The 26,650-nt window shown below is 37.2% G+C and overlaps 1 protein-coding gene across 1 annotated transcript; it reads left to right on the top strand.

Moving 5' to 3' along the window:
• LOC145993755 (E3 ubiquitin ligase Rnf121) lies at positions 1–25,946 on the top strand. Its single transcript, XM_083129516.1, has 8 exons — positions 1–241; positions 4,247–4,287; positions 6,686–6,827; positions 9,857–10,011; positions 16,486–16,714; positions 17,584–17,717; positions 18,696–18,797; positions 19,791–25,946. Exons 1-8 carry the CDS (start codon positions 200–202, stop codon positions 19,909–19,911), a joined length of 966 nt encoding a protein of 321 aa, XP_082985642.1. The 5' UTR covers positions 1–199; the 3' UTR covers positions 19,912–25,946.
• Positions 25,947–26,650: the final 704 nt, after the last annotated feature.

Raw genomic sequence — 26,650 nt, 5'->3', positions numbered from 1 at the left:
TCCATGATTGCGTACACAATGGTAAAGTACATGTTTCATCAGCAGTGAGAATTATGTAACTGACAAATATGGATAGCTTTTACATAATTTACTTAATACAGATAAATACATTAAGTTTAAAACCATCGTGAGTGTTGTTCTTGGTACTTCTGCATTGTCTTTCCGTCCGTGGACAAATATATCTATCGATCACTAGTGAATGTTTTCTGCAACCATGGCGGAGGACGTGACGAAGCTGAAGGTGAGTTCAGCACATATTTGAATGTTTGTTCTGATTGAAATGTACTTAATTAAAATAAAAATTTGCTCTCAGATATGTATGTGATTGCATTGTGTGGAATATATAGTTTTCTACCTGGAAAAAGAATACATATGTTTGTCCAATATTGGGTGCATTGCAGTTAGCCATGAATCATTGCTCATATTTTGAGAAATATATTTCAAATGTGTTGTATATACACACAAACTAATTATATGGTATTTCAGTTAACATTTTGTGTCCAATTAAAGTTTACTCGTGTAGCAGAATGTAATTTTATATGCTATTTTCGACGGAGCACATCGCGTTGTGCGGCAAATTAAAATCCTTACGTTACAGATTTATGTCGCGTTGAAAGTATTAGCGGCACGCCCACCTCCGGAATTTACATGACACTGGTTCTGTAGCGAGTGTTACAGAAATACTTTGTTTTTAATTTTCATATTTTTATTCTAGAGAAATAATGAATAATTAAATATTATGTTATTGTAAATAACACCGGCGTGAGCGAAAATACAATGTGCAGTAGTACCGGTAATGTATGTATGCAATATCAGTTAATCAACATGATGATACTACAAGACTTATGTACAGATGACTCATCCCCAAAAAGTGTCTCAACAAAGAACCCCTAAGACATACTAAAAATGCTTCATCGAATCAAAGTCAAGGAAATCCACCCCAAATACTTATATATGGTGATAGCCATGCAAGAAGGATGGCAGAAAGGGTAAAACATAATGTTAGAGAAGTTTCTGTTAGTGGTCTTGTCAAGCCGGGAGCTAAGATTCAAAAGGTGTTAAATTACGTAGAAATTGAAGACAAAGATAACAACTGTGTAGTGCTAATTCCGGGTGCAAATAATATGGCCTGCAATCAAAGTGAAGATCTGGTACATGCACTGGAGAACACACTACCCAACCTAAAAAGTATTAAGGTCATTGTGGTGAATTTACTGACTCGGCATGACTTGTTTATTTTGTTAATTTTAGCATTGATTCTCACCTATTCTGCATTGCGGAAGATTCTTTAAGGTGAAGTTATGCCTTTTTCCATAAAATAGTGTCAACTTTTCATATTACGAGTCATTATTTGTCTTCCTTGTTCCGCTTGGGCAACAGACAATATGGTGTCCACTCGTCATGGATCGTCATGCTTGTGTTTTGTCAATTCGGAGTGGATATGCAGTGTTTCAACCTTCTTAACCGAAAAATACCTACTTTCGTGTTCATTATGTCATCACAAACCATTGATGGATATCCCCAAACATTATTCACGATAGCCTCAAAAACCATTGACGGATAGCCCCACGAACCATTCACGATAGCCTCATGGACCATTTCCGGCAAGGTTAGGTTAGGTAAGCATAGTTAAAAAAAATCTCTTATAAAAAAAGGCACCTTTGGAAACACTGGCGAGACCGTGTGACTTTCGACGCTCACGCCATCTGCAGGTACATAATGGAAACAAGGGCATAATGTTGTCGCTTTACAGAAAATGAAAGTTCCTTACATAAAAAGTGATTATTTCTTCTTCTGCAGCATTCTATGGTGAATTTTTCAGTTTCCGTGAAAGAAAATACCTCGAAGAACTTCGACAATGCTACAGAAACTGATTTCAGTAAGTAGTTTCTCCTGCAAATTTGAAGAAATCCGTTCGGGCGATATCGCATATTTACCAATAAATCCATAGTAATGACGAAGAAGATCAAACTCTTGTGCAAAAGGTTTCATAATGTTCACAATTTAGATGTAAGCAACTTAGATATAAATGCTTTCACTAGACATGTTATGCACCTAAATGAGCTAGGCAAAGAAATGGTATCAAGCAAAATATGTGAGGTAGTGAAAGAATATTTGATATGCATTAATAACAAAACAAATCCTATTCAGTTGAAGTGGAAAACTACACAGGAAAACCCATAGCTCCACCTGACCACTTCAGAAAATTGAGGTGTGATATAGGTCAGGTGGACCATTTTGTACCTAGTATTAAAAACCCTACTACCATTTTTTTTTTATAAAAAAATTATTGGTTGTGGACAAAATCCATGCACCAGTTAACAATTTATCAATTGATATTATATACATGTATGCACATAATATTTACTCAAAATTATTCCTTTCATAATAAATAGTTACCAAATTTCATTACCAGAGGCCTGCACAAGACCTGGAGCAGACCCGTTCGCGAGACATCGCTCCTGAAATGCCATGCAACCTGCGCAACATCCTCGCTTGAGCAGCTTGTATGCCCACCTGTCCAGATCGTTCCTGGCAGGCATTGTAGACCCGCCGGGTACCCGCAGTCTTACGATACCTAGTAGGTCTCAGTTCGTTCTTTCCATCAACTGCAGACCCCTCCCTCTGCATGACGTAGTTGCTTCGAGTAGAAACTGCACCGGGCCCACACCGTTCTGCAGTGTTGCCAACTGCAATAGATTTTCACTACTTAAAAAAGGGAACTCAAAGCTTCGTAAGCCAAGTACTTGGATAAACGTAACAACAACAACAATCACAATAATAGTAATAAAGTAGCATGAAAGGCATTATTATCCTCATAAATCACGCAAAAAGGGGGTAGAAGTCGGTTCTCACGCATTTGTGTTGAAACAGAGGATTAGAAATATTTTTTTTCAACACGTCAATTTCACATTAGCTAATAATGGAAAACAACCACACAAACTATTTTTGAAAGAAAGAAAGTGCATGATAAATGCATTCCGAATGTACATGCATATGGCATGTAAAATTTCCATCTACAATATTTTCTTTTCACATGGAGCGACGTATTACATAATTAATTCATCCAACTCGTAACAAACCAACATTAATAGCAAATAATATCACGGGCCGCCATAGCATTCTCTGTTTTAAAACTTTTCTCACTTAGATCGTTCGGCGCTCAGGGTCGACTCCCGCTACCCCTTTGCTACGGCATTGAACTTGATGAGACTTGTACTTTAATGTTTGACCCCCACCCTGACCCCTCCGCTAGACAATTTCCGTCCAAGGTTGTGAGCAATGCACCCTGCCCCCTCTGGTTGCGCCACTGCGTGCCTGGTTAAGGCACCATGCAATGAAAAACAATTAGTTTTCAGTGAGGAGATTTTTGTTTGCTCGATCATTCATTTAGATAAATGAAGCTGTAATATTGCGTGCATTTCCTGGCAATAAGATAAAAACTGCTTACGCTGAACTGGAATCGCTAAGTATATAAATTCTCCTTGGAGAAGAAGCTCCTCCTAGGACTTCGTAGGATTTAGTAGCTACGTAAGTAGGCAACACTGGCTGCAGCCGTCCACGTGGTGATGAAACACCTGGAGCGACACGCTGCCGGAGGGCTGTTTCCTTCCAGCAGGTTTTGCAGGTGCCCGGGTCTTGTTGAATGCCCAGGTACCTTGTAAGCGCAGAGCGCCTTGAAGACCAAGAACCCAGGTAGAGACGCAAGTCGACTCGTTGCCGTGGGCAGGCGAGCAGGTAAACCTGTTATCGCGTGCAAGCGGGCAGTGGGTAGGTAAAAGGCAGACTATGCTGGCCTCTATTCATTACACTTTTACAGAATTATGTTAGACTTATTAAGATATTTTGTAAGAATATTCTACCAAATTTTAACAGAATGAATAGTATGGTAACTATCATGCACAATAATGTGCAAACAATCATAAATAAAGTTCTAACCTGGAACTCTTGGATACAATTGCTGCTTCCTCGTGTTTAAAAATATAAACTTTTTTTTTCTGTTGAAGTGTGTGCATTATACACATTTATTTTCCATGATTGGAACCTTTTTTTTTTGTTGTTGTTTGTTTGCTTGTTGACTTTTCAGGCCAAATATAAAGTTTAATGTGAAGTATTTCAAGTTATACTTGAACATGCGGTGAGTATAGTTACAGATGAAAGTTTTTGTTGGAGTAGAGAAAAAAATATACTTATTTTACTTTTACGGTGTCAGAAGTAATTATATTCTCTCATTTTTTTTTTGTAGAACAAGAGTTTGGAGGAGCTAACTCCAGAAGAAAGATGGAGGTAATTGTACTTTATATTTTTTCCTGTTTTTGTTAAATGTATGATAAAAGTCGAAGTAGTTGATTTATTAGAATCCCATGTTTTGAATATTTTTAGTTATAAATTTTTTGTAGACATATTCACAAATTGTTGTAGTATTGATAATGAATTATGTTTTTGAATGAGGAAAACATAATCTTTATAAAAAGAAAGAACTATGAGTCTTTTACTTATTCATTCTTTGAAACAAAGTAAATAGCACATCTTGTGTTTGTTTTGATTGCCATGAAACATATGGACTTCCTTGTTTTTATTTCCTGATCTTGTTTAAAGTGCATGTACATATAATTTTAAAGGGCTCTTGATTTATTTTCTTTTGTTGTATCTTGTATGTAATTTATATTTCATATTTGCTGTATTTATGCTATTCTATATGTGATTTTTTTGTTTTGTTCATTTGTGTGTGTATTACTTGAGTACTCACAGGCAGTGGTGGATCCAGAAATTGCAGTTGGGAGGGACGTATTTCAGTCTGGGTACTCATCTCACCGAGATGAGTAACACAATTCTAAACCTGTATAAAGAATATATGGTTCCATTAGCAGGATTAGCTTTTTGGGGGCAAAAATAGATGGCATGGGCTGGAATAGATGGTTATTACTGTGTGTTGTTATTATTATAATTGCTCCTATTGCCACGGTAAACTGAAGGATGAGCTATAAGGAGTAAAATTAATAAACAAAGAAACAAGAAAGCATTTCTGCAGTGGTGTCAGGTTCGATCCCCTTTTGAGGCATCTTGCAGAGTGATTCAGACTCAAGTTTGAACTCTATCTATCCCAGGAATCTCGGGAGCAATGCTGGACATAACAGGAGAGAAGGGGAGGAAGCTAGTGGGCGGGGGGAAAAGTACAGGCTGCAGCCATGGACGTCCGCAGGATTTTGTCCAGGGAGGGGCAAGGAATGTATTTTTTCCAGGGGGGGCAAACAAGGCACATTTTCCACAAAAATAGTGTTGTTCCCTAAAAAAAACATTGCTTAAATTTGAATTTATGGTGTTCATACAATAATTAACACATATTATTGTGGCTAAAATGAAATTATCTGTGTGAAATACATAATTTTTGGTTGACTTTCATTTTCCAGGGTGGGCCACGGTCCCCCCTTGCCCCCCCTTCTGCACACCCATGGCTGCACCCAACATCTGGTAACTGCATTTGCTTTTTCTCCTCCACTCAATCCCGTTCCCTCTCAGGTGTCCATTGGTTGAACCCTCTCGAGTCATAACTTGTTATCGTTCGCTTGCGCCAGATATTCCCGGGACAGAGTATAGGACCAGTTCCGACAGGACAGAGTAGAGGACCGTTCCGATTAGTCCATCATTAGCAAAAAGTGGGCTTAAATCAAACTTTAAAAAAAATATTCTCTAACTTGTTAAACTTGGTGATAAAAGAAGAGTCGAGTCTTGAAAAAATTAGGCATAATAATATTTCCTATAATATGGCAGCTCCCCGTGAATCTGCTCCTGATCACAGGTCATATAACTGCAATCATGCCTTGGCACTTGTTTCGAATCTTGTGCAATTAATTTCCTTATCCTTCAAGTTTAATTTTATGGATTGAGTGTGAAGTGTATGTACATATAATGTTAAGTCTATCTGCTCCGTAAGTAGCCAACCATATTTTAATGTTAGCATTTGTATCAAGATTTTCTCAAATCTATGACAAGGGTTGGTTGTAAAAGCCGTCCCAGAGGCCGAAGCACACCTACTAAATAAGGATGATATCTATCTGTCTATCTAACCTTAATTTTTCTGTTACTTTTTGTTGTTCAAGAATGGGTGTGTAGAAATAACATAGGATCTGCGGTAGCTCAGTTGTTATGGTAACGACTACCATCCGAGAGATGCAGGTTCAATCTCTGGCCGTGGCCAAACAGGATTTTTTCCAAGCAGCTCCTGCACCTACCCAGCATCGTATAAAGTGGGTTTCTGGAGCAAACTCTGGGGGGGGGGGGGGTAAAGGCAGCCAGGGGCATGATGCTGATCACATCACCCCCATCTTCGGCCATGATCCCTATACGCTTCATGGCTTGGCACAGGGGAGCACTTTACTTTAGGTAATAGCGTATCAGTGCTAACCATAACAGTGTCATGGAAATTTTATTTTCTGGTTTGTTCTGCAACTTTCTTTGTGTGTAAAGTTGAGAACATATACATTAAGAATTATTTACACACTGCCTTTGATTATAGTATGCATTAATGTAACACTCAAGAATTAAAGAATGCCTGATTTGGTCTACTTTGGTTTTTTTTATTAAAATCCATGTAGTGTTGTTTAACAGATTTTGAAAATCAAAGTACATTGTTGTTACTTGGTCATATAAACAAATTTGTAATTTTATTTTCTTACCTTTTCAGACTAGAGCATATAAAAATGCATGAAGAACACAAAGGCCATGAGGCAATGCATGCAGAAATGATACTAATCTTGCTGGTCACTCTAATAGTTGCTCAGGTTGTACTAGTCGAATGGAAGAAAAGACATTTTAGATCATATCAGGTAGGGTTGTTGCTTCTAACTTGCTTTAAAGTTCGATTAAAAATTAATTTTGGTAATGGTTCTGAATGTTTACTGATTTTCACATTTGATTGGAATATTAGGAAATCTTGTACAATACTGGAAATGATTGTGGAAGTAGGTTCGAGAAAGTAATTAGTGAAGTTTAGAGTTTTACAAGACATCATATTTTAATGCTTAATAGTCACAGATTTTACACCATACGTTTTGGAAAAAGTGGTGTGCCACCGTTATGTGAACCTTTCTTTTTTATTACCTGTACTTAAAAATTGTGTCTTTAGGAGAATTGTCTGGTGCAAGATTAGGATGCACTGAATACATTGAACATACGTTAAAATTGAGTAGTCCAATCATTTCTTCGTGACAGTTCAGCGAACATTTTCCAGTCTGATTGTGCATTATAATCAAAACATTACACTCGAGAGAATTTGGTAGTGTTTTGAAGTATGGGCTTACAAAATGCAATCTCTATCCGAAGATTTTGCGCCGCCGCTATCTTTGGTTTCGTTAACTGACACGTGGCTGTGACGATTATGCAATGAAAGGTTATAAACCAATTTTGGACTGAAAAATCAGGGTGCAACGATTATGCGATGAAATACAGTACTTAAAATTCATGGGAGAAAAAATGTAACAGGGTGTCTACCAGTTAAGAAATTTTCTTGTGGTCAAGAATTTTTGCAATATTTTCAGTATAGTGAATGTACATTGTTATATACCTGTACTGGGATATGATAAAATTGAATATTTGAAAATCTAAAATTGTGTTGAGTTGTGGTTGAGATATGTTCATTTTGTTTCTTAAGAATTAAATTCTGGTATATGTGAAGTTTTGTAAAAAAAATATTAAATAAAGTTATGTTGCCATTCTCCATCCAGGATGTAGTCTTCAGATGACTTTTCAGGTCATTTCACATGAAATCACCTGAAGCTGGTAGATTCATAGTCATGGATTTGCTTCATTTTTTTTTTTTACTGATAGATATTTGGTCCAGTACCACAGATACCAATAGATACTTGGACACTCCACTTCAGGTAATTGTTTGATAGGGAATCCCAGGTTTTACGACAATGAAAATTGTCCAGCCATTTGTCAAAAATAAAGCTGTATGCCAGTGGACACATTGGTTCAAACACCCAATACTAAAGCCTGTGATATTTTTACTATGAAAAATAGTACCTATCTGATTTTTTAATATTATGTTTGTTATGTATTGATTATGCTGTGTAACAATTTTCATTGTGGTAAAACCTGGGAATCCCAATCAAACAAATACCCATAGTTGAGTGTCTTTTTCATCACAACAAATTATTTTCTTTAAAGATTTTTCTACTTTCTGAGCAGGTAAGAGTGGTAACAGATATTTTCTGTTAGGACTCTCCTTCTCTTCTTCACAATAATCCACATAGTTTCAGAGATATTACATGTTTTGTGTCAGAAAATGCATTCGTTCGTCTACCCAATTTCTGAAAATCTTCAATTTTTTTAAAATTTGTACCATTCAACATAATTATTGTTGGTCAAGTCTGATATTACATATTGGACCAAGTATCTATCAGTAAAAAAAATTCGAAGGAAATCCATGACTATGAAGCAACTTTTTGTCTTTGAATTGCGTTAGTTCACGTGGAATGACCCTGAAGCTTTGATTTTCACATGCATTAATAATTAAAGTAATTCTAAATCTCTTGATAAAGTACAGCTTGTTTTCTTCTTAAATGGCCGTGTGGTAGGGGTTTTTCTTTGAATAAAAATATATATTTTCTTAATTTCCAACTATACCTTAGTAGGAGGGGATTAAATAAATGTCAAGGAAAAAGAAAGATAGATCAAGAAAAAGTCAAGAATTTTAGATTTGTTATTTTGGTAGACACCCTGTGTAATGAGTAGTTCACTGAAGCAGCCATCACGTGTTCCCTGTTGTCTTGGACAGAGACTATTGCTGTATTTTACATTAACGCTCAAATGGATGAGACTAGGTACCATGTGATCAGCTGTTGACAGCATTTAGGGATGTTATTTTACTGCTATGAGCTGGAAACCTGAACTGCTTCACCTATCAGTAATACATTTTAGGTAGTTATTTTTAATGTTAAGAACTGCTTTGCACCCCATGCATGCAAAGTAGGTGGCAGTGGCAGTCCATACCCAAGACATCAGTAAACAAATGACTGCCTGCAAACAAATATGCACATTTGGAGGGGAAATCATTTTCAAGAAAACATAGAGTAAGTAATCACAAGGCCAATGAAGTATGTGTTAACCCTTCTTCGTCACGCGAGAAAAATTACGTCAATGGTTGCACATGGTCTGACACAAGGTTTTTTGAAGTATGCCAAATTGATGGTCTAAAATGCCAAATCCTCAATTACGGTTATATATTTTCTTTCAACAATCGGCTTGGAACGACATATCGGATTTTCATGAAAACTAGGAACACCTATAGCCGTGCATGGACTCGGACAGCAAGTTGCTTCAACGAACCCTCCCTAGCGGCTAGAATATCTTACTAACACTGAAAACAAAATCGTGGTGTAAAAGAGGAAGGTAAGAAACTCAGCTTGAGCGAGGGAGGGAGTTTGACAAAACAATCATTGATAAATAATGACGTTAAAATCACACAACCGGAACGAGAGACCAACGCAGGGTTAACAGACGTAAATAAAAATCTAACCATGTTAAAAATTCCTTTGGTACCAGGATCAGTTCGGAATTAAACAATCAGCACTTTGTAATGTAGAATGAATTAATTACATATTAGCATTTGTATTATTTAGTGTCACTTTTCTGCCACTTTGCTAATCGAGATGAGGAGTGGTGATTACTGATTAGATGCATTGATGAAGGGACACTCATATGGGTTTCAAGCCTGGGAACTTGGTTGTCAAGATCGAAAGTTGACTATTTAATACTCACAAGCACTGAGCCAGCTAGATATAAGTAAACATATTCTTACATACTGTAAATTTTAATATAAATTAGCACTAACAATTTGTTTATCTTTCCACAGTTAATTACACTAATAGGCATGTGGGTGATTCCGCTAGGATTTAGTTTGAAGAACCAATGGTGGAGATTCATATTCTTGTGGCTAGTGTTCTCGTGCATTACTGGCCTTATAGTAAGGAAAGCTATTCAGAAACCAATTTTAGGAACAACTCCAAGGTGAGAAGGTACATGTGAAGTCCATTAGTTATTTGCTTTACTTTTGTAGTTCTTCTATTTTTGTTCAGTTTCTACAAAACAGGTCTGTGTTAAAACTGGCTAAACTCTCTCTTTCTGTGTGTGTTTGTGCATGAGAGAGAAATGTTCTGTTTCAAAATGGCAAGAAAACTTACTCAAGAAGCTTCTGAAGCTGAAACTATGATCCAATCCTGTTCCTGTACTCTTATTTTAAGCATGTCGTGTCAAGAGGAAGTGACTTATAAAAAAACGTTTAACTTCATGTTACATATTGTCAGGATCTAAATGTATAATATGACTAATTTATTTATTTAACAGAGGATTCCAAATACAGTGTTAGCCATTCTACATTGAAATGTAATAACAATAAAAATAATAGAAAGTAACCATAAAGAATAACAATATTGACTAAAATATGTACATGCGATAAAGTGTCTTTCATATTTTCACACAATAGGCTTTTAAATCATGGCCCTCCCCGATTTCATAGTGGTAGTGTCATCACCTTGTAATGATGAGGTTCCAGGTTCGATACCCAGTGGAGGCACGTAGTGGTTCGGATTCCACTTTAAACTGTAGGTCCAGTCCTGATTAGCCTTCTTGTGCATAATATGGACTTAAAATCTAAATCAATGCTGGTTTTCATAAATGTCTATTTAGTTTGCCAAAGTGTTGGATAGAAAGAGAGAATGAATGCTGGATGAGGCCTGATCTTGGTTTTTTGACAAGTGAAGAATTGACTGCTGCTTGCCAGCACTCTAAAGTGAATTTCATGGACAAGACTATCACTTTTGATGTTTCCATTGGCTATTTTAAAGGAATATATAGTCTGCCAGTTTTTGTGTCTTAACGTAAGGAGCTTAGGTAATTAACGTTCAAAAGGATGGGTTTTTGCAAGTGTTTTGTGCATGGAATTCGGTGATGAATATCAAGACATGTCCCTCAAAAACAGTCCAAATTTTTGAAGTGAAATCTGAAAGAATGATTTGGAAATTTCTGGATGATCCTGGAAACATTCTGCTGACGAACAACCTTGCTGAAAGGCAAATACGACACTATGTTGTTTATCACAAAAATTCATATTTTACACAATCAAAACGAGGAAACTGATCAATTTTCGATCTCACTATCAAACGTCCCATGTTTGTGTCCTAGCCGGGCATATGATATTTTTTGTGATTGTCCATTCACCAATTTCATCTCTTCTCATCCTCATTGTTGCAATTAGTCAAAAGTGGAAGAAGAAATAACCTGTGGCATAACAGCCCATGAGGGGCACTGCCTACCTATCTACTACTGGCCTCACTTCCACCAGAGATGGAGGATCATACACCAATTACTGCGTGATTTGTGGTCAGCATGAAGAATCCCCAGTCGTTGCAGATTTCCGTGACCTGGTTACGCTACTCATTCGCAGCTCTATATTTCCTCACGATGATGGGTGGCCACCCACCCTATACACAGGCCGAAATATCAAGCGTAAAGTTTTTATGCTTCTCCCAGGAGACTTGGAACTTGTATGCATCCTATAGTCAGAGCTCAAAGCTTGCACCTTTGACCATATGGCCACAGCGCAGAACAAAGTGACAGAAAAAGGATACTAAATACAAATTTTCCAAGTGTAATAAGTTCTGGCGAGACATAACTTCTTGGTGTTTAGGATTTGTAATATTTTTATTCTATTTTACCCCCCTCTCTTCCATGTAATGGTTATTCCTTTCTCAAACCCTGAAGAAGAGACCAGGTTTGTGTGAAAATTTGTATTCTTTTCAAAATACATGTTTTGACGTTGAGTCTTTTACACTATTTTGCATAACACAATTGAATATTTTTGTCTTTCCTCCCCTTCTATCATGTTACAGGACTTTGACATGGTATGATATTAACCCTTAGACTACCGAATGTGTTTTGCCGGTAAATGCCTTAAGGACCGAGGCATTTTCAGCGGAAATTTTAAATTTCCGCATGCTTTTACGTAAATTTTTATACCTCTGGAATTAGGAATGTTAGGGTTACAAATTATAGCTTGTTTTGTTCAGTAAACATTGGGCTATAAGAGTATGGCATATAAACAGAATTTTCCGTTATCAGTTAGAAGAAGAAGAAAGAAAAAATATTTTTTTTATCAAATTTGAAAATCGCGAGCCCCCAATTTGGCTGGGCCGCGATGTAAATGTGTAAAATTGTACCTGCACATTGCCTGATATGTTTGGCATTATCGTACAAAAAATCACGCAAATATTCAAGATAGTTACCAAGAAAAATAATATTTTAAAATATGAAGCAAAAAAATATAAGCTACAAAAAATTAACTTTCATCTTACGTTGACCCCACCTGGCTGCCGTGTAAGGTCACTTCCAACCCCTCCTCCTAGCGTGCATGATATTTCCTGAAGCAGATTTTGCAGAGGAGAACTTTACACTCAGGGCAACGTAATGTTGTTGTTTTTCTTATGTTGTTCTCTGTGCACAACCTGCACCTCTGCCTCCCAGAAGCTTCAACTGGCATGTGGAGTGCCCGTCTGGGAGTCCTGGAAGGACCCGGAGTTACTTGGGGGGAGGGGGCAGTGGAAATTCCCCTGTTCCCCTCAGCCAAGAGAAAACCTATAAGTGACAATCTGAAATCCTGGTGGGACACTCGTGCGTGGAACAGTCGGAACATCAAATTGGCATTCAGAACAGTCTTGTCCAGTAGGTGCATACACAGTTTATTGGTCCATTTTCAAGTCCATCTTCATATGGAGTATGCAAACGTCATCTGGTCTGATTTGTCAACGTACCCCATGGACTTGTTATAGTCGACAACAATGGCAGGCTTGATAGCTTTGCCATTGTTATCTATGAAATTTCCATCTACTGCTGGTGGATGCATATTTGTCAGCATGAATACTTCTCATTTGTCCTTCCAAACAGGTCACTGTCAAACCTCCTTTCACAAAAGCACAAATATCTTCTTCTTTGCTTTGGTGTAAAGAGGGGGGCAAACCTCGTCGATTTGGATTCACAGTACCGCAGCACTGGATTCCAAAAGTTGCTAGTTCATTGTATAGCTCAGGAGATGAGAAATAGTTGTCCATAAACAATTTATGGCCAACATTTCTCACCTTCTAGCTGATGTGTGTGTGTCCTTTGCTGCCTGGCGTCCTCTCTGTTTTTCCCTAGGCATACTTTCATGTCGTAAGTATATCCCGTTTCGTCCCTGATTTAAAATATCTTTATTCCAAATTGTTTGTGCTTCTTCGGGATATACTGTTTGAAGATCACCCTTTCTTTGAACAGAACCATGACCTCATCAAGTGATATATGTTCCGTAGGAACGTAATGCCTGCTGAAATTGTCATTGATTCCATGAAAGAAACATCTGATCTTCCACAACCTATCATAGTCTCTGGCATTTGGGTCTCGGTGTTGGGAATTGCCCTCGAAATGAAGAAACCTGAGGATATGTAAAATGCTTTTTCGGGAGATAGCTTGTCTGAACCGAGGGGTTGAAAATATTCTCTCAGGTGCCCAATAGTCTTTTATTCTGTCCAGCTTATGATGTCCCATTGCCAAGAGAACGGATAAAAAGATAAAGAATTCGTGGATCGTGAAGGGAGTTTCTGGTCTACTTGTCCCATGTTTTGCAACATGCTGGTCGTAGTATCTTTGGGATTCCACCACCAGTAGATTGAAAAGTAAGTCAGTCAACAAAAGTCTGAAAAACTCCAGGGGGGATGAATTGGCATCCATGGGGGCAGTCACACCGTGGTTACCTGTATACTGTAAGGGAGTAATCCCTCTGTCCTGTCCAGTTGGTTTTCGTCATGTCAAGTCATCAGGTTCAGAGTCACTGTTGCTGTCTAAAGCTGTTCCTGTATCGTCATCGTCACCAGAGTAGTCACTCAACGCCGTGAGGTCGGGATCGTTGTCATCGTCTGGTTCTGAATCTGTATCTAATGCACGCAACTCTTCATCAATATCACCTAGTGACAAACCGGGTCTTGTTTCCATCTTACACACCAGTACTCTTATTGGAGGGGAAAGAAATGGAAGATTGAAACACTGATCTTTAGACTGCCGAAGCAAGACTACACACACAGTCCACCACTGATCTGTATAAAACAAGTACACAATAGCGCACAGTCCACCGCTGATCAAAATCACTCACAATTACATGAAACAGTTCACGGTAAAGCAGACACGACCGACCACTTCTAAACACAGCTGTAACAATGAATTCGCCCTTCCAAACGTCTTCCTGAAAAACAGCGACCACCCTACCCCCCTCATTTCTCCTCCCTGTCTGGGCAAAGACATAGCTGAAGCCAAAAATAGCATAGCATAGCTTGTCTAAGGGGAGAACACTCATTCGACAAGCTGAGCCCTGCTTGGGAATGAACAAAGGTATTGCAAAATATTTTGTGCCTAAGACGTGACTCCTCTCAGCGACCTTGAAACACCCCTCCCCTCCCCCGCATGTGACTTGAATGACATCGCATTACCACTGACATGTGAAAAGGAAAGCCAAAAAAATATTTTCGTGGGTTCATTTCCTTGCTAGAAGAGCCTATGCATATCCCAGAAATGAGAAAATAGTGAAAAAAAACAAGAACATGATATATAACCAAAATGATATTAAACCTTGCTCATTGTTCATCACATACCTCTAGACTCGTGCAGAATTCAAAACATGTATATCCAAACATAATCAGAGTCACAGGGTGTCCAAATAGTCAGATACTACACACAAAAGCATCTTGTCACCTATAGGTGACATTCGGTCCTTGGCATAAATACCGGCTGTAACCTGAAGGTGCCAAGCGGTCCTCTAAGGGTTAATGTACACACAATATGTACTTACATTTCCATGTGAGGGTTTATTTTATTTGATTAATTTTGGTGACCAATGTCAGGCAGGCTTCAGGTCTGCATTGTTATGACGTCGTCATAACAGGTGTCCTGCTGTTGCTGGATCGTCTGCCACTGCTTAGTTTTGAGTTCTCGAGTAGCAGAAGCCAAAATTGATGGCTCGTATTTCTTGTATTCCGTTAAAAGTATTTCTTTGCATGTTCGTTTTAATGTTTCCCTTCAACGAATGCAAAAGAAGTAAAGATGAACAAGTTGAATTGAGTTATTGTTTTAAATCCACTTTATGCACAGATAGCTTAATTCGGTCTGGACCTACAGTTTGAAGGGGAATCCGAAACACTGTGCAATGTGCCTCCACCAGGTATCAAACCCTGGACCCCTTGATTACAATGTGACAACGTTACCAATGGATAAGTTGGCAATGTTGTTATTACATTTATGTTTTGAAATCATGAGTTGTAACTAGAGCTACATAATTGTGGTAAATAAATTATCAAGGTTTAAGTACAAAATCTGGGCATATTTCGAGATCAAAAGTGGTATGTAAAATGGCATTTCAGTGTTAAAACTGTGATTATAACCCTAAATTTGATTAAAAAACTATTCTTTGTACACAACATAAATTTTCCCTTGTAATAGCACATTTATGTATTTGTCAGAGTAGTAAGTTTATTCCTGTGTTAGGGAGTCCATTTTTGCTTAACTATTTGCAGCAGAATTAATCAATTTTCCATGATTTTCATAAGTTACAGGATAATTCAGACTTCAGAAAGTGTCTCATCAGTAAATGAACTGTCAATTTCGTGTTTAATAGTTTATGCATTTTGCAGTTCATTTCACAGCATTTCATGAGAAAACATAGTAGGAAAATGCACATCACACCTTTCAAGAACATAGAGAAATGAACATTACAGTGAGTTGTTTCACATTTCATGTTTCCGTCAAAAACGAAATATGCATGCCTCTAGGTATAACCTAAAGTTTGAAATAATTAATTGTTCCACTTGAAACTTTTGCATATACACTCTGTCCTGGCAATCTCTTTAGCTAGTGAAGAAAACAAGTCCTTTGTGCAAGAAGTTATTTGAGAGGATGGACCGATGAGTGCATGGAGAGACAAAACATGGCTTCACATACCAGCCGTTTGCAGCAGCAAGCACTGCTTTGCTCCACCCACTCACTACTTTTCTATCGTTATTCCCTGTCGATCTCCGTGGTGCAGCGGTTAGCATAGCATGCTGTGATGCAAATGGCTTGCGGGTTTGAATCCCAGTCTTGGCATGAGTGTTCTTGTGAGTGTCCATTCATCACTCATCCTCATCTTCACGATTAGCCAGCCGGCCTTCATGGCAGAGTGATTAGCACATCGTGCTACAATGCCAGGGTTCCTGAGTTCGAATCCTCGCCTGAGCATGGCTGTTTAATCATATCATCACTCATCCCCATCTTCGCAAATTAGCCAAAAGTGGCACAAAAGCAAAGTAAAATAAAGCAAATCAATCTACCGTTATTCCTGAGACAGTGTGTAATGATGCATTGTTTGCAAGAAAGAAGTTACGTTACAGTTCAAGCAACTCATTTCCTGTTTTTCTTATTTCTTTGCAGATTGGTTTATAAGTGGTTTTACTTCGTGTATAAGCTGAGCTATGCTCTTGGTCTAATTGGCTATGTTGTTATGATGTTAACATTTTTTGGGATAAACCTTGTATTTAATTCGAAGCCACATCCTTGGATGGACGTTGGGATGCTGTTTCTATTTTATGGGCTGTATTATGGTGTCTTGGGTCGAGATATTGCAGAAATCTGCGCAGATAAAATGGCATCTCATATAGGGGTAAGTTGACCAACAAAATCTTCTTGCATATAATTGACAAGTGTGGTTTGAAATTAGCTTCATATGCTCTTCAGGGTGTCCAAAAAGTCATGCAACTGAGACTTAGAACTTACATAACTTTTTACAAAAAGAGATTAATCTTACAGTGAGTACTAACTTTATGTGGATATTTTTTAAACATTAAACAAATAAATCATGCTCTACATGAATATATGTAGAGTATGCATAAAAAGTTACTAAGGCATAAAAAGGTACAAATTAAAAACCAACATGATATGACAGATATGGAGTCACTTGTAATATTTTTTTACGTGTTTCTGTGGTCCCTGTGGATATTTATCGAAATGATAAAAGAACGATATATTTTTATACATTTTATGCATTACACATGTTTTATGGAGTTAATGTAGAAAATACAGTACATAGAGCACAATACTTACAGAGTCGCTCGTTCATTATTGTTTTGTTTGTCAGTCTTTCTTTTAGTGCATTTATTACAATCATTTTACATGAATTGTAGCATGTAGCTGCTTGAAAATACAGAGTACAGTACCCTTTGCACATGCTGAGGGGTTAATCATGTGTGACAATATTCACATGTGGTTTGTAATGGTGACAATTTTTTAGCCTGTGCACTCGATCGTTATGCAGGATGTTCATCGTGCATGTCCTGTTATGCGAGTCACCACTGTGTTGAATTTACTTGGCCAGCAAATGCTCTCTTTCTCAATTGTGGTGTGGCTATGATCTGTGCATATCTGTAAATAACAAATTAACAATCCAGGAAGTGTAAAGTGTGGATAGGTAAAAGTTGTACTAATGATATAACTATCTTTTGTTCCTAACTATTGTCAATTCTTTCATTCCAGTATTACACAGCTCAGGGAATGCCAACCAGGCACCTAGAGCCTGGTGTGTGTGCAGTGTGTGGAAATAGGTTGTTAGTTAATGAAGATGAGGAGGGTGTGTTGGAAAATACATATAAATTATCCTGTGATCATGTGTATCCTTTGTGTTTTTTTGTTTTTATTTGTGTTTACCATTCGTTCATAATTAAATTCACAGTGTATATAGTTCAAGCATATTCAAGAAGTAAGTATGGATGACGTAGATTATTCTTATCAGTAGAGACATGCTTATTTCTCTTTTGACAAAATCATGAAATAGCACATTGTAATGTTCATTTTTAATCTTTTTGAAAGGTGTGAGGTGCATTTTCATACCATATTTTGTCACAAAATAATGTGAAGTGAACTGCAAAATGTGAAAAAAAAGCAACCTTTAAACACAAATTTTGTAGAGTTCATTTACCTATGCAAGACTTGCTGAAATGTTAATTATCCTGGAATTATGCAAATCGTGGAAAATAGATTAATTCATCTGTAAATGTTAGAAGCAAAAATAGACCCTTTACACAGAAATAAACTTAATTCACTGATAACCAGATAAATAAACTAGTGGAAGGGAAATATTTATTTTGTGAAATTACCAAAGATTTTAAAATCAAATTTAGGGTTGCATTCACCATTTTGCCACTGAAATGCCATTTTACGTACTGTTTTTGATCCTGAAGTGTGCCCAGTTTTTGCACTGAAATCTTGATCCTTTTTTCGCTATAAATATGTGGTTCTATCAAGGTGCATACACATTAGTTTGTTAGAGAGAGAAACAAAACTCGATCTTATTTATTGTTTGCATGAAGACCGTCGACAAGTGTTCTGTGTTTTGTAGAGAATTGCAAAGTAACTTTCTATCAGAGTTGTACTAAAGTATATAACATGTAAAAGCAAAACTCTACAATATATGAGTAGAAAGAATTCTTCTTAGTTGCAGAAATGAAGTTCTGTAATTTATTAAAATTTTAATCTAGGCTAGCAAGTGATATACAGTACTACACCTTTTTTTTTATCTTCATTCCTTTATCATAATCATGAAATATTTGACAAAATTTTCCCTAGAATTTTCCTTAACGTTTTACTAGATTTCATGAATTTTGCATTCGAGGTTGGTGTATTGTTGGCAAGAAACAAACATGTCCATACTGCAAGGAGAAAGTGGATTTGAAGAAGATGTTCTGCAACCCGTATCCTTTTTTTGTGAATGAAGTTTCTAATTAATTCTGTTGGAAACAACGTTACTTTTATTACTTATCTTCCTGAACAAGTAAGGTATTATTTATGTACATGAATTTTCATGTTTGCAATTGTGTTTGTGTGCATGTTGTTGTAGTGATGTAGCAGCCACCGGACGTTGTGTGTAAAGAGTCTATGTTGAGAGTGAAGTGGGTGGCCAATCTGTGAATTATCTCTTGCAGTGGTGAGGATAACACGCAGGTAGGCCGGTAATTTTAGGCAAAAAGATGACCAAAGAAAGGGAAAAAATAAAGCTGAAAAAAACTTTTGATGTCTCTGAATAACATAAGAGGGGACGTCAGTAAATAGGTTCCAAACTGATGTGGGATAGCTGAAAGTAGTAGTGAGTAGTTTCTAAAGATGTCATTAGGTGGCGCCACGATCCAGCTTGATGATATTCAGTTAGTAGTTGCTAGATAGCAGACGAACCCATAGGCAGCTCACTTTAAAAATGGTGTTGTGCTCAAGGACTGTACTGGGGATGGTACAGGTGGAAGGGATAATTCAAGCTGACAGGCAAGTGACGATAGGTAGCATTGAAACTTCAATAGGGTGTTCTCATGGTTTAGCCTACAGCGTAATATGATGGTTTGAATTTCTGGAAAGTGTGCGCATGGTGGTGCCAAACATTTCACGGATGATAAAAATGTTAGGTGCGACTGTGCCTGGGACAGCAGGCCAAAAATGTTTATGCAGCACTTTTTGTGGTACTGATAAAGCAGCGTGTGTCAATGTTGGTCGAGATTATATTGAAAAATAAGAAAGTTTTTCAAGTCGATATTTTGCGTGGTATTTTTGTAATAAATGTTTGTGACCTACTTACGAACTTAACTATGTATGTGTGTCACCCGCAATGATATACAACAAACTACCTTTACCGAGAAACATTTTTAAAAACCTTGTATACAGTTACAAATTGTTTACTTTCCTTAACACTTCTGCAGCTGGGAACGTCCACATGTTTTGTTCGGCCAACTTTTAGACTGGATTCGGTGGCTTGTAGCTTGGCAGCCCTTGATACTGCTATTCGTGCAGGGTATAAATTGGGTGCTGGGACTAGAATGATGTACATAATATGGAAGCAGACAGTGTTGACAAAATGGCCACTAGAATAATGAATGATTGTGGTCTTGTATGCCAAAGATCTCGCAGGCAAGCAAGAGAGATGCACTGAAGACAGAGATTGGTCGTGAGTAGAAAATTGTACAAACACAATATTGACCAAAAAAAAAAAGTACATAATTATTTATGTAAGAGAATACATTCAAGGATGCCGCTGTGAAGGAGAAAAATACATTTTCTCCATCACCCAAAGATGTTTTTTGTGTACTGGCCAAGGTGTGCATTCCATGAAAAGTTGTTTTTTTATGACCTAGTCTCATTTTTGGGGGAAGGGGGGGATTTTGAAATGTGTAAGTTGGTGGTGTGTGTGTTTTTTCCTCAGACGATGAGGACTAAGTTGAGATTTCTTTCTAATTATTATTTATCTAATGTTGAATTAATCCTGTCAGTGATTTAGTAAAGAAAATATAATATTTGTTTTAAATAATCACATGTTTCATTTTGAAAGGCAAATTTTCTGAAATAATTATACAATGTGTTCTCTGCTTTTACATAATTACAATCATGCCTGCTACACAATATGTCAGTCTATATAGGAATAAGATTAATGTTCTTTGTTATAATTTGCAGCTTTTTTATGTTGTTATTGAGATAATAATTTGGCTGGCAGTAATGTGAAAGACAAGAAAACAACTCCATCACTACTAACTGTGACAGATATTTGTTAACCTATTCATCGCCTAAATTCCAAGATGCAACTAAACTGGCCACTTTTCAGATCCCCAGTTTTGCAATTGCGTTACGTTCGGATTCCTTCCCAACTTCCTTATTTTCCTGTGAGCAGGGACATATTGTCACATAGGTTAACCAAGAGCATGGCCCAAATGGTGGAAATTATGATTAGGAGAATCATAAAACTGAGTGAAATTTGTTATTTTCTAAATATTAGTAAAATATACAGTGATAACTTCATTTTGTATTTTTCTGTATTTTTAATTCTCTAAAAAATCACGTAAGTGTAATTAAAATGAAATTATTTTAAAGTATTCCTTAAATTTAGAACGTAACAAAGCGATCACTGCTTTTGCTCTTGTCAAAGTTCAGTATGATAAATTTCTTGTTTAAAGTTTACAAAATACTAAATTTTCTGTTATAACATTAACGGAACTACTACTTCTACTAACTTTCTACATTACAGTTTCTCATATTACAAAATAATACAATAGTTCATATTTTAAAAATAGTTTTTATTCTTTTAGCATTTCATCCTTGTTTCTTAGAACTTTCTCTGTTAACACTAACAAACCAAAAATGCACATACAGTGGGATGCACAAGTATTGCACAGCAAATTGTCCATGACTAACAATACATATTTTTGCATATGTTGGTGCAGAGGTTGTGATCTTTCTTGGTATTTTTTTTTGTTTCAACTCTTATTGGGTGAAACAAAGAAAATAAACATGCTGATGGACATTTTGCTGGACAATACTTATGCATCCAACTGTACACAGCTAGTCACTATACACCAGCTTCATCCTCTTATTCTTGATATTAAAAATGCAACTTTTTATGAAAGGTCATACATCATTGAATAGAACAATAATGACATTTAAGACATAGTTTATAAACTTATAACTAATTAAATCAGAGATTAGGAAATTAGATGGCCATGTTGCTCAAGTTGGGCAGCGTTAAGTCAGGAATTGCTTGCATTTATTTTAGTTTATTCTGCATCATCTGTGATAAATTCTACTTAATTTTTTATAAGCATGTGTGAGCTCGATCTTTTTCCCCAAAAATTTAGTTTGGAAGAGTTACAAGTAAGGTTGGGCTGATAAGCACTACTTATGATTTATAAATTCGTCAGGATAGTTATAGATATTACATTACCTTCTAGTAGAATTTTTAAAAATATTCCTAGATTCATTTACATACGGGTCACTTAGTGACTAATACATTTTTTCCACTGAATAATAGTTATTAATAAATCCAATGTTCAAGTGGGGGATTGACAGGGGGTGGTATTAGATAGAAGGCTCGACAAACATCCCTCCATGTAACAGTTTCCATTACAATTTTGCAGGATATTTGAACCCAGTGAAAATATGTTGACATTTCACACACACTGCAGAAAAGGGTGTATTGGAAGGGAGTTGAGGGGGAATTAACCACTATGCTTGTTTGGATCTGGGGAGAGATGACTAATATGTATGTATTTTATATACACTATATGATCGAAAGTATCTGAACACCTATCCAAAGCTGTAGTCACACTTTTCCCATGACAGACTCCCCGGTGCTGGACATTAATGTGGGGTTGGTCCACCCTTTGCCTTGGTCACACCCTGTATTCTCCTGAGGAGACTTGCCAGCAGCCGTATGAACGTTTGTGCAGCCTATTCTTCCAGAAGATCTGTAATCAGAGCAGAGACTGATGTGGCACCTTGGGGTCCAGGGTGAAGTTGACATTCTAAATCATCCCATGGGTGTTCTGTAGGTTGTGGGTGTGGATTCTGGGAAGGCAGTCCATTTCAGGAACTCTATTGTCCCCAAACCATTCTCACACTGGCCATCCCATTTATGAAAGGCAGTGTTGTCATGCTGGTTTATATAATGGTCATCTCATCACTGTAGGAAGTTCACAACTGGTCAAAATGTCCTTATACCCTGCCACATTGAGAGTACCAGCCTCCCCGATGGCACAGTGGTAGCAACGTTGCCTTGCAAAACAAGGTTTCATGGGTTCGGTACCTGATGGAGGCACATAGTGGTTCGGATCCCACTTTAGAATGTAGGTCCAGTTTTGATTAGCCTAATATGTGCATGGAGTGGACTTAAAAAGCAAAAACTCAAACATTGAGAGTCTACTTTTATACTGCTTTAGTTCACTATTACATGGGGGTGTCCAGATACTTCTGATGACATAGTGTACCATCCCAGTGCTTCAAGGGCAATTACTAGTAGAATCCCACCCTGCATTGTAAATTTTTCAAATATCACACAGTACCTCTAATATGAGCCAGTACTGAGGATAGAGGCTCAACCCTTTGATTGCATTAGAAAATAAAGTGTGTTTAGGATTTAGTGATATATATGAGGCATTTGCCTTGATTAGTTGGCAGACTCAATAGCTACATTAGCTCTTAAATTAACTGTTGTACATGTTTGTACAACATGGTTGATTATAATTAACATTTAGCATGAATTTTTAAATAAAAGTTACCAACATTAAAACTGCCAGTCTTTTCAATAAATCAAGTGCATGAACTTGAATTTCTATTTAATAAGATAACTTTTAGATATTTTCCTCATGATTGACTAGATAGAAATTCACACATGCAAGCACATTTATGAAGGAGAAATAAAATAGTGGTTGTTTGTATGATTGACAAAATAGCTCTGAGATATATGAACCATTCTCATGTTTTTACATGGTATCGATTTTGTTATATGTAAAATAAACACTTGAACACAAAAATTTGCACTAGGTTCTTTGTGAAGGTAGGAGAAGAAAAGAAAATGGATAGTCGTTTCAAGAACATTGTTCATGTGGTATTAAGCTGAGAGAATATAGCATGGAGCTCAATTTACTCCAAGGATAGACTAAGGAAGGAAGGAAGTAGATGTTTAGATTGATGAATAATTGAAATTCTAGTTTTTGCAAGCCCAGCAAATTTCCCTCTCAGTCTCAGTGAAGAATTACCCTTTTTAATAAAAGATATCATTATTCCATTGTCACTAGTTCGATTCCAAGGAATTACCTGGAACTTCTGTATTGACCCAGTATTGTGAGGACAATTGAGGACATGGGCGTCTGGAGGGGGGGGGGGGCGTGCTCCCCCTGGAAAATGAAAGTCAACCAAAAAATATGTATTTCACACATATAATTTCATTTTAGCCACAATAATATGTCTTAATTATTGCATGAACACCATAAATTCAAATTTAAGCAATGTTTTTTTTGGGAACTACACTATTTTTGGGGAAAATTTGCGGACGTCCATGATCGGGGAGCAAATTGAAAATAATAGCAGGCTCTTGTCAAGAACACCGGGTAATGGTGGCAATTGGAATCAGATGCACTGATGAAGTGAGAATCCCCCACCTCTTTTTCATTGTTACTGCATCCCCCATGTCATTGTAAAGTTTTAGCTTGTGAGGCAGAGGTGCTGTGCATAATATCCGTACTGCACAGGTGGTGTGGTACAGTGCATCATCAACTGTAGCCTCCCCAATAGTATAGTGGCAACACTGTTCACTTGTAATCAAGACATCCTGGGTTGATCCCGGTGTAGGTACAGTGCAATGTGTTTCGGATCCCAGTTTAAATTTTATGTCCAGTCCCAATTAACATATCTGTATAAGGTGCACATTTATTTCAGTTTTATCAAAATGCACTTGAATACTGAGATGAAAGCATTATGTAGATTGTAGACATTCCATCATGTAGTAGATGCACTCAGTTATTAAATAAGGCTGTAAAGACTGTTAAAAATTACATCAACAAATATATTGAGAGTGGCTCAGTCCGTAACGCATCTGACTACCATGCTCAAGATCCCAGGTTCGATCCCCGGCCGGTTCAAATCCAGGAACTTTTCTAACGGAAGTGGCCCCGGTGCCCACCCAGCATCGAATGACATGGGTACCTGGGGGAAACCCTGGGGAGTAAAGGCGGTCACTGGCGTGATGCTGATCACATCACCCCCACCCATGACGGGATCAAGAAAGTGTGGGGCGTTACCCCCACACCCCTTATATGCCTTCATGGCATGGTGCTAAGCACAGGGGAGTACTTTATCTTTTTTTTACCTCCAGTATAACAATGTTTTTAAAAGTTTGCATAACCACTTTTTGTAGATACAAAATTATATAATGCGGTTATTTTGAGTAAAAGTAAAGTTCCTCGTGCATGTAGTACCGTGCCAGGAAGGCAGATTTAGAGGATGTGGGGAAAGGGGCCCATATATTCTCGATGTCGGCCATTTTGGAGGTGATGTGATCAGCACCATGCTCTGGCTGCCTTTACCCCCCAGAGTTGCCCCAGGTACCCATTGACTTGAGGCTGGGTGAGCCCCAGACCTGCTTTATACGGGGACGCACCCGGAAAAGTCTGACCTTAGGAAATTGAACCTGGGTGGCAGCAAGACACCCTACCCACTAAACCACTGCAGTTCATGGTTATTTTAATTGGCTTTTATTTTTCCTACAACATTTCATCCTTGCACCAAGAAAAAGAACGTCAAAGGTAGGAAAATATGACAAAATGAGGGCTGACTACTAATAAAAAGTATACATTACCCCTCCATTTCAAAAATCCTTGGTACGCCACTGCTCACAACACACAACCTTACATAGCTAGTCACTCGACACTTCATGCAACACTTGCATCTTGTTGCTTTGTGTGAAATCTCCTTTTACAAAAATTTTACTATGACTTGCAAAGACCTACAGTTTTGTGATTCCAATGGCTACCATTTTAGACTTGCAGAATACAATCTGTGTTAAACAGTACACATATTATGTTGAGTTAGGATTCCATAAGTTTATGCAATGTGCCATTTTATGTAGAGACGTTTAACTTTGCATTGATTAACATTCAACTCTGTGGTATGACTGCCATTTGGAGGTGATGATTAGGTTGGAGACATGCAGCCATTTCTCTCTCTCAACAGAATTCCATTAACGTTTATTACAAGGTAGCTCTACAGTTGCCCTCACAATACTCAAGTGTGAATGTGATTTGAACCAAGATCCATGTTGACTTCCTTTTACTTGAAGAAATCAGTCTAAATCTATATACTTGAATTCAAGCCTCTCTCTCTATGCTTAATTTTCCTCTTTTTGTTAACTTGTGTTGGCTGTTTTTATGATGTATGTCGAAGTTGTGATGAATGTTAAAGAGAAAATTATGTAATTAGAATAAATAGTTGATCCACATCCTGATAATACCTGACAAACCAAAGATAAATGCACTTTTAATAGATTTTATTTAGATATCCACGGTTGCTGATTTTGATATTTATACTTTTTTAAACATAGGAAAAGCAAAATAGTATTAAATATAATCATTGCTATTTTAGTTATTTTTCATTGTATTGGTAAGATTGTTTTGAAGTCAAACTTAATCATAATTTATACAATATCTAAACTGTACGAGTTAAACAAACAGGAAAATGTATATAAGCTTAAAATATAGAATTGGTTATTAGAAAGTGTCTCATAATAATATGAGAAGAAGTAATATCACTTGTTGAAAAGTGAAACCATATGTTGCATAACTTTTGTTCAAACATTGTTTAAATAAACAGGAGCGATTAACATCAGCTAATGTTTTCTTGTTTTATCTTATCCGTTATGATGCGTTTGTTCATCAGCATGTACAGAGGTTGAAACTAATGACTGTATGTTAGGTTAAAGTTTGGTCTTAACATATTTGGATAATTATACAGGGTCCCTATGCAGAACTTTACTGTGCAAAAGCCCACTTGGTGGCAACGGAAATTCAGCAGTTGACTTTCAGTATCAATACTGCAGGTCCCAGGTTAGAGTTGAGTTGAAGCCTGGGAATAGCTGTCTCATTCAATTTGATCTATTAATAAAGCCATCTTGATAAGGCAAAAGCAGCAGAAATTTGAAGTAATATAATAAAAATTACAGATGTGTCAGATTAATTGGTAGTCTATCGGTATCGGCCAATATAGGCATATCGGTTTATCAGTAAAATTAATGATTATTTTA

Source organism: Lepisma saccharinum, chromosome 10 (genome assembly GCF_977018435.1).
Source record: "Lepisma saccharinum chromosome 10, izLepSacc3.1, whole genome shotgun sequence".
NCBI lineage: Eukaryota > Metazoa > Arthropoda > Insecta > Zygentoma > Lepismatidae > Lepisma > Lepisma saccharinum.
The sequence above is the reverse complement of the archived record's forward strand: the minus strand, read 5'-3'. Positions and strand labels throughout refer to the sequence as shown.